At 41.9% G+C, this 14,885-nt stretch overlaps 1 protein-coding gene across 1 annotated transcript in view; it reads right to left on the reverse strand.

Moving 5' to 3' along the window:
* Positions 1 to 1,406: 1,406 nt before the first annotated feature.
* The window catches only part of hsf2bp (heat shock transcription factor 2 binding protein), a gene marked incomplete at both ends in the record, with an annotated part of 37,823 nt that continues 24,344 nt past the window's right edge, over positions 1,407 to 14,885 (reverse strand). The window contains 4 exons of the mRNA XM_084327630.1: positions 1,407 to 1,421; positions 7,772 to 8,010; positions 12,416 to 12,519; positions 14,310 to 14,427. Of these exons, the coding sequence (XP_084183756.1) occupies positions 1,407 to 1,421; positions 7,772 to 8,010; positions 12,416 to 12,519; positions 14,310 to 14,427 (476 nt within the window). The remainder of the gene's footprint in view (positions 1,422 to 7,771; positions 8,011 to 12,415; positions 12,520 to 14,309; positions 14,428 to 14,885) is intronic.

Consider the following 14,885-nt stretch of genomic DNA (forward strand, 5'->3'; position numbering starts at 1 on the left):
AGGCTACGGTGAAGCCTATTTTAACCAAGGTTTCTGTGTCTAAATGTTTGATCTGATAAATGTTGTAATGTTACCTTTATCAGAAATTGTACGTGTTTATTCCGAAACTCTGTGTTGCTGCTATTCTTGGCCAGGTGAGGTCTCCCTTGTAAAAGAGGTTCTGGATCTCAATGGGACAAACAAAAGTTATCCACTTAAGAAATAGGCTATTTACTCATATTAGTTATATAAGTGGAAGAGTCCCTGAAGGTGGCGATATTATTACATGAACTAAGACAAAAAGACAAGCATGTGTTGGTGTCTGAGAAGTACCACTGCCGTATTGTAGACCTTTTCATTAGAATTCCATCGCCAGGCCAACAGCTTGGGCCCCAGTGTATTTCCCATCAGCAACTGTATTAGCAAACACCACAACAGTAAATTAATCTGGGCCAAAATACAATGTTTATGAAAAGGTCTACACAGGCAGTGGTGCAGTGGCAGATAGATACGCTATCGTAGGATGACTGTCCCTGTGTGAGGTGCTGCTGTCCTTGTACCGTGTGTCAGAAGAATGTACTGTGAAAGTCCATGACTTGTTGTGTCTCTGCAATGATGTCACCAGGACAGATTCCCATACACCCATTACACATAAACCTGAGAGCATTTTAAAAAGGTTCATTCAAACGTTGCGTTTTGATGTGTTTTTATACAACAATGTGTCAACATCACATAAAGACCATCGTTCCTTCGTTGGCACCTGATTAACTGACCGGATTCTTCGTGTGTAGAACACTGGAATATGTGTAGAACATTGGACTCTTAACGTGTAGAACACTGGAGTCTTAAGGTGAAGAACACTGAAATCTCCATGTGTAGAACACTGGAGTCTTAATGTGTAGATTAGAACATTGGAGTCTTAACGTGAAGAACACTGAAATCTCCATGTGTAGAACACTGGAGTCTTAATGTGTAGAACACTGGAGTCTTAACGTGAAGAACACTGAAATCTCCATGTGTAGAACACTGGAATCTTAATGTACGTAACATTGGAGTCTTCATGTGTAGAGCTTAGGAATAATTGGAACGCGTCTACATCCTCAAGGCTGACCCTCAAGTATGCCTTTAAATTCTTTTAAAGTCTGAACAATTCAGATATGCATAGACCCAAGGGCAGGCTTTCTGAATAGTCAGTAAAAAAAAATCATTGTCTCATTCATTTTTATAAAAGGGATTTTTATAAAAGGGTCTTTTGTAAAAAAAAAACATACATTCTAAAGTAAACAGAACATAATAAGAACAGACTTGCTTCCCTGGGACGTGTTACACGCACAGAACAAGAGGCACACGTTTGAACACGCGTGTCAAGTAGCACACCAGGCTCGACTGGTTGGACGCTACCGTCTTCAGAGCGTATGCATGTTTGTTTACGTCACCAGACCCTGGGAAAAGAGAGAGAGAGAGGGGGAGAGAGAGAGAAAGGGGGAGAGAGAGAGAGAGGGGGGGGGGGAGAAAGCACAATATGATACCGCCTTGTATTTCAGTGACGCATTCACTAACCCATTTAGAGAAATACCCCGGGGAGACATGACCTTACTTTAGGTGATGACTCCCCCCGTCCATGGAAGGCAGAGGACACACTGTACTTTAAAAATAATTAAGATATCTTTTATGGCATTTTCTGCTTTATTGTGGATAGGACAGTTTGGAAATTGGGAGAGAGAGAGAGATGGGGAGAACATGCAAGCACATGTCCTGGGCCGGATTTGAACCTGCGGTTACGCCTGAGCGTATATATGTGGTGCGCCCCACCCCCCGGGGCGCCCCAGGACACACTGTACTTTTACCAGAGGTGGAAAGTTAACCACTTACAATTATTCTAGTTAACGTTACTCTGATTGAGTCTTTATTTAAATAATTTTTTATTATTTCACTGCTTTTTTTTTTAGTACCTTTAAAGCGTAAAAAGCGTTGTCCTTTTACAAGAACATGACGCCAACATTTATGGTAAATTCACTCATCGTCTTCTCCAGAGTCAGACACAAAGATTGATATCAGTTTCCTCTCCGTGTGTTCAGCAGAAAGCTGTCCAGCGGCAAGCTAGCCTAGCTCAGCACAGATGCATGGAAGTGGATACAGAGCGACGTGTTCCTCTAAGTATTTACTTCCGTTTGAAACAAACTACGTTTTTATTTTTGGTCACAGTACACAGTGTGAAGGGAACATCATAGAGTCCAAAACAAGTAGTGTGAAATATCTAGGAATCACTCTTGCCCGTCTGTCTCCGGAGAAGAAATTGCAGTGACAGTAGGGATGCTCGATATTGGCTTTTTTACCGATACCGATATACCGATATTGTCCAACTCTTAATTTCCGATACCGATATCAACCGATATCACATTTTAATGCCGATATCGGCCGATAATATCGGACATAATTTCTATAGAAATGTAAAAAAAAAAAAATATATATATATATATATTTTTTTTAAACCGATATTTTCCGATATCACATTTTAATGCCGATATCGGCAGATAATATCAGACATCCCTAAGTGACAGTCCTATCCAAAGTCGCAAAGAAAGAAACAAATTTCTATATCAATACACACGTGATCTAAACCTAAAAGTAAAAAAATAAAAGTATTAGTTGCATCTCTAATCCAGTGTCATTTCGATTATGCTTGTTCTCTATGGTATAGTGGTCTTTCCCAAAATCTCAAAAATAAACGGCAGGTTGCACAGAACAATGTGTGTAGATACATGCTAAACGCCCCTCTCAGGACACATATAGGACCGATAGAAAGAAAAGAAATAGGACTATTACCGGTAGATAAAAGAGTAAAACAACTTAAGCTAAACCACATTGTTAACGACAGGGCCCCTGAATATTTGAAACGTCATGTGGTTATGGTAAGACACGATCATAACACCAGAGCTAGCATTATGTCTTGCAGTGTTCCTAAAGCTAGGAGTAAGATAGCAAGAAGCTCCTTTTTTTTAAGGGGGAGCTTAGTATTCCTGCCTCTGAGGAGGTGGCTACAACATCAACACACAGTGACTACATGCAGTCACTGAGTGTTGTTGTAGCCAGCGGGTAAATGGCGATTTTTTTATTTGTTTGTCATGACAAACCAATTACATAATCCAACATATGTGTAAAGGCACAACATATTCCAGTTAACGGTATATTTTTTTAATGATTTGTTACGGCATAGTCGTTCTATATGAATTGAAAATGGGGGACCCTGATGTAAACAAGACAAATGTCTTTCTCAGGTCTGCATCCCCTTAACAATTGTGTGTATTGAGCCGTACTGTATTGTACCCATTCTGCAATCTGTTAAATAAAGTTTTCATTCATTCATTCATTCAGTCAATACTTCCATGCGTATAAATTGAGGAAGCGAGCGAGTCTGCGGCCGCTCGCTCTGCCGCGCGCGGCAGCGGCAGAGCGGTGGATAGGGGGGCGGGTCATGTGGGGGTCGCGGCCAATCAGAGGAACCCGGAAACCGAATTCCGTTGCGGAAAGGATACACGCGGGCAGGACATCTGATTTCAGGGCTAGAGTGGACAGGGGCGGGCTGGGCAATTAATCGAAAAAAAATCGCGATGTCGATTCATAGACCTATGCAATTTCCTTTCTAAGTTATGACGATTTTCTTTTAATTAAAGAAATAATAATTTCAATAAAACTTTTTTTTATTTATTTTTTTACTTAACTTTTTAAATGATTTTATTGAAAAAATAAGAATCGTGTGAGAATCGTGATCTCAATTCTTAGAGAGAAAAATCGTGATTCACATTTTAGCAAGAATCGCCCAGCCCTAACAGGGGGTACTGAAACTCTAGTTCTTCCTAGTAGGCTATATCCTAGTAGGCTATATGTTTTTTATGTTTTTATATTTTTATGTCTTCCATCGAGGACCACCTTGGAAATAAGTGTTTTAATTCATGCTTTTAGGTGATATCCTCAGGAATACAAATTGGTCATGATCATTTGTTTTTATGATGCGTTTGAAATTTCCAAATAAAAATCAAATCAAATCAAATAAGAGTGAGTAAAAAAAACAAGATTTATCATTCTGAACTTCTCATGACTCATACCAGCTTTGTTGATATGAAGGGTCCGTTCCCAAACCTCGGGACTCAGAATGACAAATCAAAAAATTTATAAAGATGACAAATCAAAACACTTATAAAGGCCGCACCGACAGGAGCACTCAGATCATTTGGGGGAAACAATTTTGGAATAAATCTGCACAATTTGTATGATTTTCTTTTGAAAGTGTACTAAGTACTTGTACCTTTTTATCCCTTTCACTACCACACTACCAAAGTGTTAACCCTTTCACTGTGACGATACAGAAGGTTAACCCTTTCACTGCCACACAACAAAGGGTTAACCCTTTCACAACCACACTACAGAAGGTTAACCCTTTCACTACCACACTACAGACGGTTAAGATGGCTCTGCCATGTATTGAGGATGCCCAATGAAAGGTTACCCAAAGTTGCCTTGAGATGGACCCCAGTTGGGAAGAGAAAGAGGGGTAGACCAAAGAACACCTGGCGAAGAACAGTGATGATGGAGCTGAAGGAGATGGGTCTTTCCTGGGACGAAGCGCAGGCCAAAGCACGAGACAGGATTCAGTGGCAGTGTATGATTGCGGCCTTATGCCCCAACCGGGACGAAGAGGATAAGTAAATAAGTAAGTAAGTAAGTGTGGTAGTGAAAGGCTTAACGTTCTGTAGTGTGGTTGTGAAAGGGTTCAAATGAGTTTTATTGATCTATTTCCGGCTCCTTGAGTCGTCCCGTGTAGCTCAATGGGCAGAACGTCGTGACACTAACACCATCAGGGTTGTTGTGGCGGCCAATTCTGACCAGGGATTGTGCTAAAAATACAAGCCTTGAGGACACCGAAAGGCGATTTGGATAAGTCCATCAATCATTGTCCATTATGTCATGTTACGGTGTGTGTGTGTGTGTGTGTGTGTGTGTGCATGTGTGTGCATGTGTGTGTGCGTGTATGTATGTATGTATGTATGTATGTATGTATGTATGTATGTATGTATGTATGTATGTATGTATGTATGTATGTATGTATGTATGTATGTATATATGAGAAAACTTATACCTAAACTGGGCTTTTTCTTCCGTCTAAAGAAATGTTTCCCGTCTGAAGCCAGAAAGAGAATTGTGCAGAGTTCCTTTCTGTCTGTATTAGACTATGGCGATGTGATCTATATGCATGCTCCTTCCTCCCTGCTTAAAAAGCTGGATTCTGTGTACCATACGGCCATACGTTTTGTAACGGGTGCAGGCTCTCGCACCCACCACTGCACTTTGTATCAGTCCTTAGGATGGTCCTCTCTGTACCAAAGAAGACAATCACACATGTTGATTTTTATCCTTAAGTCATTGCTAGGTAAGCTGCCCTTATATATCTCCAGACTTCTGTCCTTTTATACTTGCTTTTTTAATACCAGACGAGCAGCAAATGGGATGCTTTTAAATGTTCCTTTGATGCAGTCAGAGCTTGGTAAAGCTGCATTCTCCCACTATGCTCCCTTTTTATGGAATACGCTGCAAGTAAAACTTTGTCTAGAGGCACTTCCTACTGTAAATGCTTTTAAAGGTATGCTACGATTAGCCCTTCATGAAACATGTAACTGTTTTACCTGATGCTATTGTTGATGTGATTATGCTCCTTGCCACTGCACAAATGACCTTCTGTATTTATATTTTGAATGTTTTTTGTTTAATGCCCTGTTTTATGTTGAAACTTGTTGTGTGCCGTGTTGGTCAGGACTCGCTGGAAGAAGAGATCTTGTATCTCAATGGAACATTCCTGGATAAATAAAGGATAATTTTTTTTTTAAATGTATGTATGTATGTATGTATGTATGTATGTATGTATGTATGTATGTATGTATGTATGTATGTATGTATGTATGTATGTATGTATGTATGTATCAGGGCTCGAGACTAACGATGTCCCGTCGTCCCGGGGACGATCAAATATGGATTTGGGACGAACAGAAATATTTTTTGGGACGCAAACGGGACGGAGAGGATTTAATTTTTTTCACAGGAAATGTCAATTGGCCGACTGTCAGTGCGCGCATATATATATATGAATTATTCTACGTTAATAAAACATACCTGGTGATCAACTACAGTTTGCTGTGAACATTATGATATGTGTGTAGTGTTATGATAACGACGGCTGGTCAGCGGGAGCTGGATGCTGGATTTTGCGAGAAGCATGCAGCTGCAGAGCCTGCACAGTGCAATACTCCAATTCAGCCATTGGCAATTCAGCCGTTGGGTGGGGGGCGCTGTTGAGCGGGCCTGTGACCGGACCTGAAAGCGCCCCTGCTCTGCGGCTCTGCAGTTGCATACTATTGGGATTCGTTGGGTCTCGACTCGGGACTTATTTTATTTGGAATATAATGACTGTATACGCAAAAGTAGCCTAGTTTTAAGTTTAAGGATGTCATTCTTTATATAGCCTGCCTATCAGGCAAAAAAAATTATTCTAACGCAAACCGTGATATATATGTTACCATCTATGCTTCAAATTATACCGTGATATAAATTTTAGACCATACCGTCCACCCCTAATTGCTAGCTAACGTTACTGACTAACGTATCAGACTGCCACTGATTAATCCATAGTTCACACTATTTTATTCTTATTTTTAATATTATATTGTTATTCCTATTTTAGTCCTATTGACCTAAATGTTTATTGTTGTTCAATGTGAGCATACATAGTCTGCTCTGTAGTGCCGAATTTCCCTCGGGATTATTAAAGGATTTCTATTCGATTCTATACTAACACGTAATGTTACTACCATTGCGAGTTAATTGGCATAACGTTACATTTATCGAAACGAACGTGGAGAAATAGACGACAGGCGAACTTCACTTCAGCTACACGATGAATCCATATATCAATTCCGCTGGAATTTAGCAGCAGTTATCAATATCGACCAGGAGGACAGCGCGATCTAAGGGACATGTTTCATTACTAGTCAAGTGTCATTACTTTAGTTATCAAAGGTGGAATCTCTGGACGCAATGACATTATATAGTTTAAAGCTAAACTACGTTTTTCTTTCTTGTTAGAAGAGGGATAACTTATTCAGTTAGATTTGATTTGATCTTTATTTATCTCTAACATTTTCAACCATAAACACACATTTGTAATAACAAAAAAAACTAAAACGAAATAAAATACAAATACATTTAAATATATTTTCCTATGGAAGGAATAATCAACATGGCTCCAATTGGTTGACTATAACAGCACGTGACCAAATATCCCTATACTAGCACCTTGTTAAACACTTTTTTTTTTATAAATATTTATTTAATATATTATTATTCTTGTGAAATCTTTCCACCTGGGAGCCTTTTGACTAAATCAATTTATTCTCCCCTTCTCTGAATGGTGTTTCTTATGGCAATAACAACTATAGACGACAAAACCAAAGTAAAGAAACGACATTTGATTTTTGGGACGGTTACATTCACTTTGGGACGGTTAAAATTGTATTTCGGGACGGTTCTGGGACGGTGGTGAAAAAAGTTAGTCTGGAGCCCTGGTATGTATACATAAGACCCCCCCGCATTTCACTGTATGCTTGTAGGCCGTGACAAATAAAACTCTTGACTTGACTTGTATGTGTGTGTGTGTGTGTGTGTGTGTGTGTGTGTGTGTGTGTGTGTGTGTGTGTGTGTGTGTGTGTGTGTGTGTGTGTGTGTGTGTGTGTGTGTGTCGTACTTGGCCAGGCGCAGCGAGGGGGTCCTGGGCAGAGTAATGATGGAGGCTCTCCAGTTCCTCCAGGGTCTCCTGGGCCGTCTGCCTCAGGCCGGGGTGGCGGCTGCTGGAGGCCAGCTGACGGACACGAGCCAGGGCCGGGGGCTCCAGCAGAGAGGGCCCCGCGAGGGCCACCACCCCCTCCTCCAGCAGCAGAGACTGGAGCAGACGCAGGGAGTGGAGGCACACCTCAGAGTCCCCGTCTGGGGGGGGGGGGGGGGGGGGGGGGAGACAGAGAGAGAGCGAGAGTGAGAGAGAGAGAGAGAGAGGGAGAGGATAAAGGGGTGAAGGGAGAGAAAGAGAGAGGGGGAAAAGGAAGGGTTGATGGTTGAAAGGGGGGACAGGAGAGCAAGATGCCAAGAGAGATAGACCAGATCAGAAAGAGAGATAGAATGAGAGAGTGCGAGAGAAGGAGAGTGAGAGAGAATGAGAGTGAGAGAGATAATGAGAGAGAATGTGAGAGAGAATGAGAGGGAGAGAGAATGAGGGAGAAGATACAGGGGTGAAGGGAGAGAAAGAGAGAGGGGGGAAAGGAAGGGTTGATGGTTGAAAGGGGGGAAGGGAGAGCAAGAGGCCAAGAGAGATAGACAGAAAGAGAGGGAAAGAGAGAGAGAGATGTGATGTTAATCCCCTGGCCACGCAACACGTGAGCTCAGCCTGCAGGCTGTGCCATCGTCAAAGCTGAGATCAGAAATAAACACACACACACGCACACACACAGACACACACACACGCACAATACAATCCACATGAGCTCAGATTAACAGTAGCTTTTAATTCATTTCACTGAATGATGTGCTTTGCAATGTCAAAAGTTCATCTATTCAAAAGGGGCATCTATTCAATGGGGCATATACTGGATGGGGAATCTATTGGATGGGGCATATACTGGATGGGGCATACAGTATATTGGATGGGGCATCTATTGGATGGGGAATATACTGGATGGGGCATACAGTATATTGGATGGGGCATATATTGGATGGGGCATACAGTATATTGGATGGGGTATACAGTATATTGGATGGGGTATACTGGATACTGGATGATACTACAGATCAGCTAACCTTGCTTAAAACTCCGGGAGAGGTGTTCCGTATCTAGCCGATCCGTATCTGCTTCCATTTAATTTGTGCTAAGCTAGGCTAGCTCGCAGCGGGATAGTTTTCTACTGAACGCACAAAGAGGAAATTGGTATGTAATCTTCTTGTCTTAACTTTGGTCAGTACCAGAGTAGATAAGCGCATTTCCCATAATGTTGCCGTGTTACTTTAAATTACAGAATTGCTAAAAGCTGTACATAGGAATGCACGTCTAGCCATATGGTGACAGTGTGGTGATAACGGCACAGGTGTCAGTGGTACGATTCTCACTGGGGCTTCCCATAGTTAAAAGGGGCAGTTCACCCAAAATTAAGAAAAATAAAAACATATTTTCCCCTTAACTGTTTCAGCGCCAATGACGAAAAAAGTCGGGTTAACTCGCCATGCGTTGAGCGCCAATCATGAGAAAAGTCGGGTTTTAATCGTTCTTTCTTTTATTCGCTATATCCATACATTTTTCATCCATCCAGCCTGATGTTATCGTTGGGAATGGGTCTGAGCTCACAAAAGGCCAATACTGCTGCCTAACGCCTTCCGGCCGGTATTGCACATCATTGAAACCCCTCCCCCTTCGGCTGTACGCTGATCTAACAAGTCCGGTCCAGGTTTTCCTTCTCGGGCATGCAGTCTCGTTATAACACATTGACTGGGGAGACTGAGAGCAGCGTGGATTATGCGTTTTGGACATATAACGTTGGATCAATAAACGCGATCAATATTTGGAATGGCGATCAGGAATTGGATTAATCTTTTTGCATTACATCAGATGTGAGGTAAGGACTCTATGTTACCAATCTTGGGTTAATCAGATGTTTCTTTCGTAACGATCACGCATGTCTGTGTGTGTGTGTGAATGAATGAATGAATGAATGAATGAAAACTTTATTTAACAGATTGCAGAATGGGTACAATACAGTACGGCTCAATACATACAATTGCTAAGGGGATGCAGACCTGAGAAAGACGTTTGTCTTGTTTCCATCAGGGTCCCCCAGGGTGTGTGTGTGTGTGCGCGGTTGGCTGCGACCAATGCACGGAGAATCGATTTTTCAGCCCCGCTTCTGTATCGTGCACGAGGACCAGGGTGCGATCCACGGGGTGAGCTCGGTCCGCTATAGCTCCCCTAGATCAGACATCAGCTCCCTTGGGGGTCTCTAAAGCTCCCCTGGGGGTCTCTAAATTACTGAAAATAAATGCTACTTTTGCCATGCATTTCTCATTTTTCTGTAATTTTCTGTATCATCATCGTGTATAATAATAAACGTATGCTATTTTGGATGTATGATTAATGATTTGCGCACTAATTCACACGTAATATGGCAACATGCATGCTATTCTTGCAATTACCATTCGGTGCGCGGTGGCGCTGCAGCCTACTGCGACTATTATTAGTATTACAACGCCCGGTGACCGTGCCGGCGCCTGCGGTCGGACTCGTAGCAGAACACAGGATAGGATTAGATACTGTAGACAGTGTTGGATGATGATCTATCATCTAATTAAATGGATACTTTTTTTTTTATCATGGAATGTGCTGTGGAAGCCCAGACCGTCCAGACGGCCGGACCTCAACAAGTGAGTTGTCTAGTATTATGTGTTCTGTATAACTGAAACTGATTGAATATGTGACAGGATTCAAGAGGTTTATTTGTCACATACATACACACACAAGGTCTACAGGCCACATTAACGTCTGCGATCACAGTATCCTCCTCAGTCTGACTCCTCCCTGAGAGGCGCGCCGCGCACCCCCCCCCCCCCCCCCCCCCGGCGCAAAAAATATTATTTGGCTCACCCAAAGACCATGCTATGGGTCGCACACTGACGAGGACACATATAATACCAATAATCTAGCGTTATTTTCAGAACGATTCATAAATCAAGCGACAAAAGGCACGATTTCTAAGGAAATACATTGAAGCGCGGTTTGCTCGAGTTTCTTGAGATTAGACAGAATCGCTCTGGAACTATATTCATATTCACCACGGTATAAAACGGAAATGTATGTATGAAAAAAGTATCTGTTTTTTTGCATGTTGACTGGAAGAAACTCACTGACAATCGACGCATTTATTAGATCCATAGCTATAATATTTCATATCGTTTTATCACTCGCAAAACACGGCATTCTCCCCATTGCATTACAGCGATGGCGTTCTAACCAGAAGGTAAACAGCGCCCCCTTGGCGTGAGTTAAAGGAATACGCCAACATTTTGGGAAATTAACTTACCGTCTTCTCCAGAGAGACAAGAAGATAGATACCAGTTTCCTCTCTGTGCGTTCAGCAGAAAGCTATCTGGCTGCACGTTAGCCTAGCTTAGCACAATGAATGGAAGCGGACTGTGCCGGTTAGCCTAGGCAACACCTCTCCCGAAGGCTAACCGGCACTGTTCATTCCATTCATTGTGCTAAGCTAGACTAACGGGCAGCCAGATAGCTTTCTACTAAACGCACAGAGAGGAAACTGGTATCCATCTTCTTGTCTCTCTCTGGAGAAGACGGTAAGCTAATTTCCAAAAAAATTGGCGTGTTCCTTTAACCTGGAGTGCCATTTATCCATCCATATAGTTTTGGTGATTTTCCTAGTTTTGGAGATGCCGTAGAGATGTCTGCCTTCACTCTGGCAAAGCAAAAAGAAAAAAAACATTTTAAAAACTCAAAAGCAACGTCTCTTTCCAGAAAACAACCAGATAATCCAGACCTTTTTGTGAGCAGTTTCATGTAGGAACTATTTTCTACAGAACGACACCCTCCATGATATTGAATAAGGGGTGTACTACGGCACATGCTTGCACCTACAGGCTGGATGTTCTGAATATAAAAATTGGGCCCGTTACTTTGTCAAATTATGCCACTGCCTTGCTCAAGGGTATTTTGGCAGAGATGGTGGGCCACCACCCTCCAGTCCCCAGCTTTAATACATATAACCTATGACGTATATCATGTTACTTAGGGTACCATGTGTGTACTGTTTACTCTTTCTTTTTCCGTTTTTTTCTCCCATCCCAATGTTAGTCGTTATGCCAATTCCCAATCCCCTACCTGGTCGTTGCATGCTCTGCCCCCTACCGTCGGTCTGGGAGGGCGGAGACTATCACATGCTTCCTCCGACACATGTGTAGCCAATCCCCACTTCTTTTCACCTGGCAGCGCGGACTCTCACTGGGGGAGTGTAATGTGTGGAGGAACACTACCTCCCCCAGGATCCAACCTCGCTGTGCAGGCACCCCAACCGATCTGTAGGAGTCGCTGTTTTACAACGACCAGGACCCACCCTCTCCGGGTTTTCCCACCCCAACACTGCAATTGTGTTAGTATGGACGGTCGGCCAACCCGGAAGCACCACAGCTGGATTCGATCCCACTGTCTCCCCTCCCCCATGCAGCTATGATGCCCCAATTTCCCCAAGGGGACCAACGAAGGAATGTCTTAGCTTATCTTTAATATAATCCTCCTCTCAGTACTGGGGATTGAACCAGCAACCGCAGGGCTATCGGTTCTCACCTTCCAGCAAGCTCCAGATGAGTGGGACAAGTCCTGGGCTCCCGCTGATGTAGTTCAGGCCCTTGATGCTGATGCTGACGTTGTATAGAGCCATCAGCATCAACCTGCAGCACACAAACACCACCAACAGCCATCAGAGGAGCTACAGCGACACAGTGTGGTCATCTACTGCAACTGCAATGTTTTGTCTTATTTATAAGGAGATACTATTGTTTCGCTTTTTCCACTACAGGGACTATTGCATCTATTCGTTGAATTGCATAGGCTTTTATTACCAAGGCTTTTATTTAAAGTGTTATTACTTAGCATTATTAAATACGCACACCAATCAAATGATTAAAGAAAAAATAAGAGACATCAATTTATTATTTTGTATGTTGCTGCATTGGTGGGTGGATCATAAAGGGCTGGAGTGGAATGTCACTAATCTAAACCTCAAAAAAGTTAACCGTGATCTCCATTATTGTAATGTAGGGCTGTCCCCGACTAAGGATTTGTATAGTTGACTTTGATTGGCCGAAATTTGCCGATAGTCAACTGATAGTCGATTATATATTAAAAAAAATATATATATATATATATATATATTTTTTTTTAATTTATTTATCATTCCATTTGGGCTGTGGTGGGTGCTTAATGTCTGAAGGAGTCGACTGAAGGCTTCTTGTCCTCTGGGAAAGCATGCAATTGGTCTACTGATGGATACATCTTGATATTGTCTAGTCTAGTGTGTTCATTAGATGGGGTGAAATCCTCTTTCAGTGCCTTCAGTGTTTTCTTAGGCAGTTAGCCTCGCTGGTATGCGTGCCATTAGCGTTAGCCACGCTTCTAGGCCTCTTTGCTTTTGGAAAGGATACTTTTTTTTTAAACAATTATATATATATATATTTGCATTCGACTAAGAGGTTGGCAGTCGACTACGGCTCCTTTCGATCGATTAGTCGACTATTCGACTAATCGGGGTCAGCCCTATTGTAATGAACTAAATATATGCAATGACGATGGCAGAGATGACATCTACAACACACGCCTGGCCCGCAAAGCACTCCGCATCATCCACCCCTCACAGCGCTTCTTCAGTCTCCTGCCCTCCGGGAGGAGAATGAGGAGCCTCTGAGCCAGGACCAGCAGACTGAAGACAGCTTCATCCATCAGGCTGTCAGGAAGCTGAACTCTCTCCCAGCTCTCCCCCCTCTCTTACTCAGGGTGCATACTATAACCGTTATCATGTTTTGTAACAGATTACAGAAGCCTATTGGAACGTGAGGTTCTGATACGATTTGATTAATATATCTGCATTATTTTATCCCACTTTATGTTTTGTAACAGATTACAGAAGCCTATTGGAACGTGAGGTTCTGATACGATTTGATTAATATATCTGCATTATTTTATCCCACTTTATGCTTTGCTCTTGCTGCTTGGTTTACACTGATTTTATGTCTTATTTCTTACTGATGTAAAGCATTTTGAACTGCAATCCCCTGTATGAAAGGTGCTATACAAATAAAGTTATTATTATTATTACTCTGCCACCAGACTCTGGACTAGGACCCCCCCCCCCCACATGAAATGCAATGACTTTCAAGTGCTTTCCTAAGCACCATTTTTCATTTTAAAAGGGAATTGTATCCTTTTAAATGCTGTTTATTATAGAAAAAAAAAATCGGGTCCAATATTTATGGTTTAAAACCAATTTCCGACAATTAGTTATAGTTCATGGATGAAAAACCCTTTCAATGCGAATGGTTGATTTGAATTTCAATTACTTTTTAAGCACCTTGTTAAAAAATTGGCTGTTTTCAAGGAATTCCAGGCCTTGACTTTTTTGTCAAAAATCAAGCACTTTAAGCACTTCAAGGACCTTGTGGAACCCTGGAACGAGGACTCTCACACTTTGAGTTTGGGGAAGACGCCGGGCCTCATGAGCTCCAGCAGCTGCATAAACGTGTCGAGGAGCACGTGAGCCGAGCCGGCCAGGTAGTCCCGCCCACACGTCACGGCCGCTACATCTGATTGGACCAAAAACAAAAAAAAACAAGAATTAACCTTTATTTTGAACATGATTAAAAAAAAGAATAAAAAAGGGCAAACAACAAAAAATATACGCATCACTGTTCTAAAAGGAGTAGGAAGAAGCCTAAGCGTATCATGCCCTACCCCCTATCTGCCACTTCCAAGTGGGAACATTAATTAATACTTCAATTAGATAATGGAGAATATCCTCATTACCAATAATTCTTCATCAAAACATTGAAAACAACATAAAATAAATAAATAATATCAGTATCCATAATGTAGTACAAAAGAAAAAGAAAACAACAGCTTAGAATCCAGAAGATTGACAATAGTCACCTCCCCTTTCCTCTTTTTGGTAATTTGCAAATATCATCCCATTATAAAAAAATGTAAATAGAGCAATATTTCTGCTTTCCTTCATTTTATCTTCTAGCCCATTCCACAGTTACTC

The sequence above is a fragment of the Notolepis coatsorum genome (genome assembly GCF_963971535.1).
Source record: "Notolepis coatsorum genome assembly, chromosome: 1".
NCBI lineage: Eukaryota > Metazoa > Chordata > Actinopteri > Aulopiformes > Paralepididae > Notolepis > Notolepis coatsorum.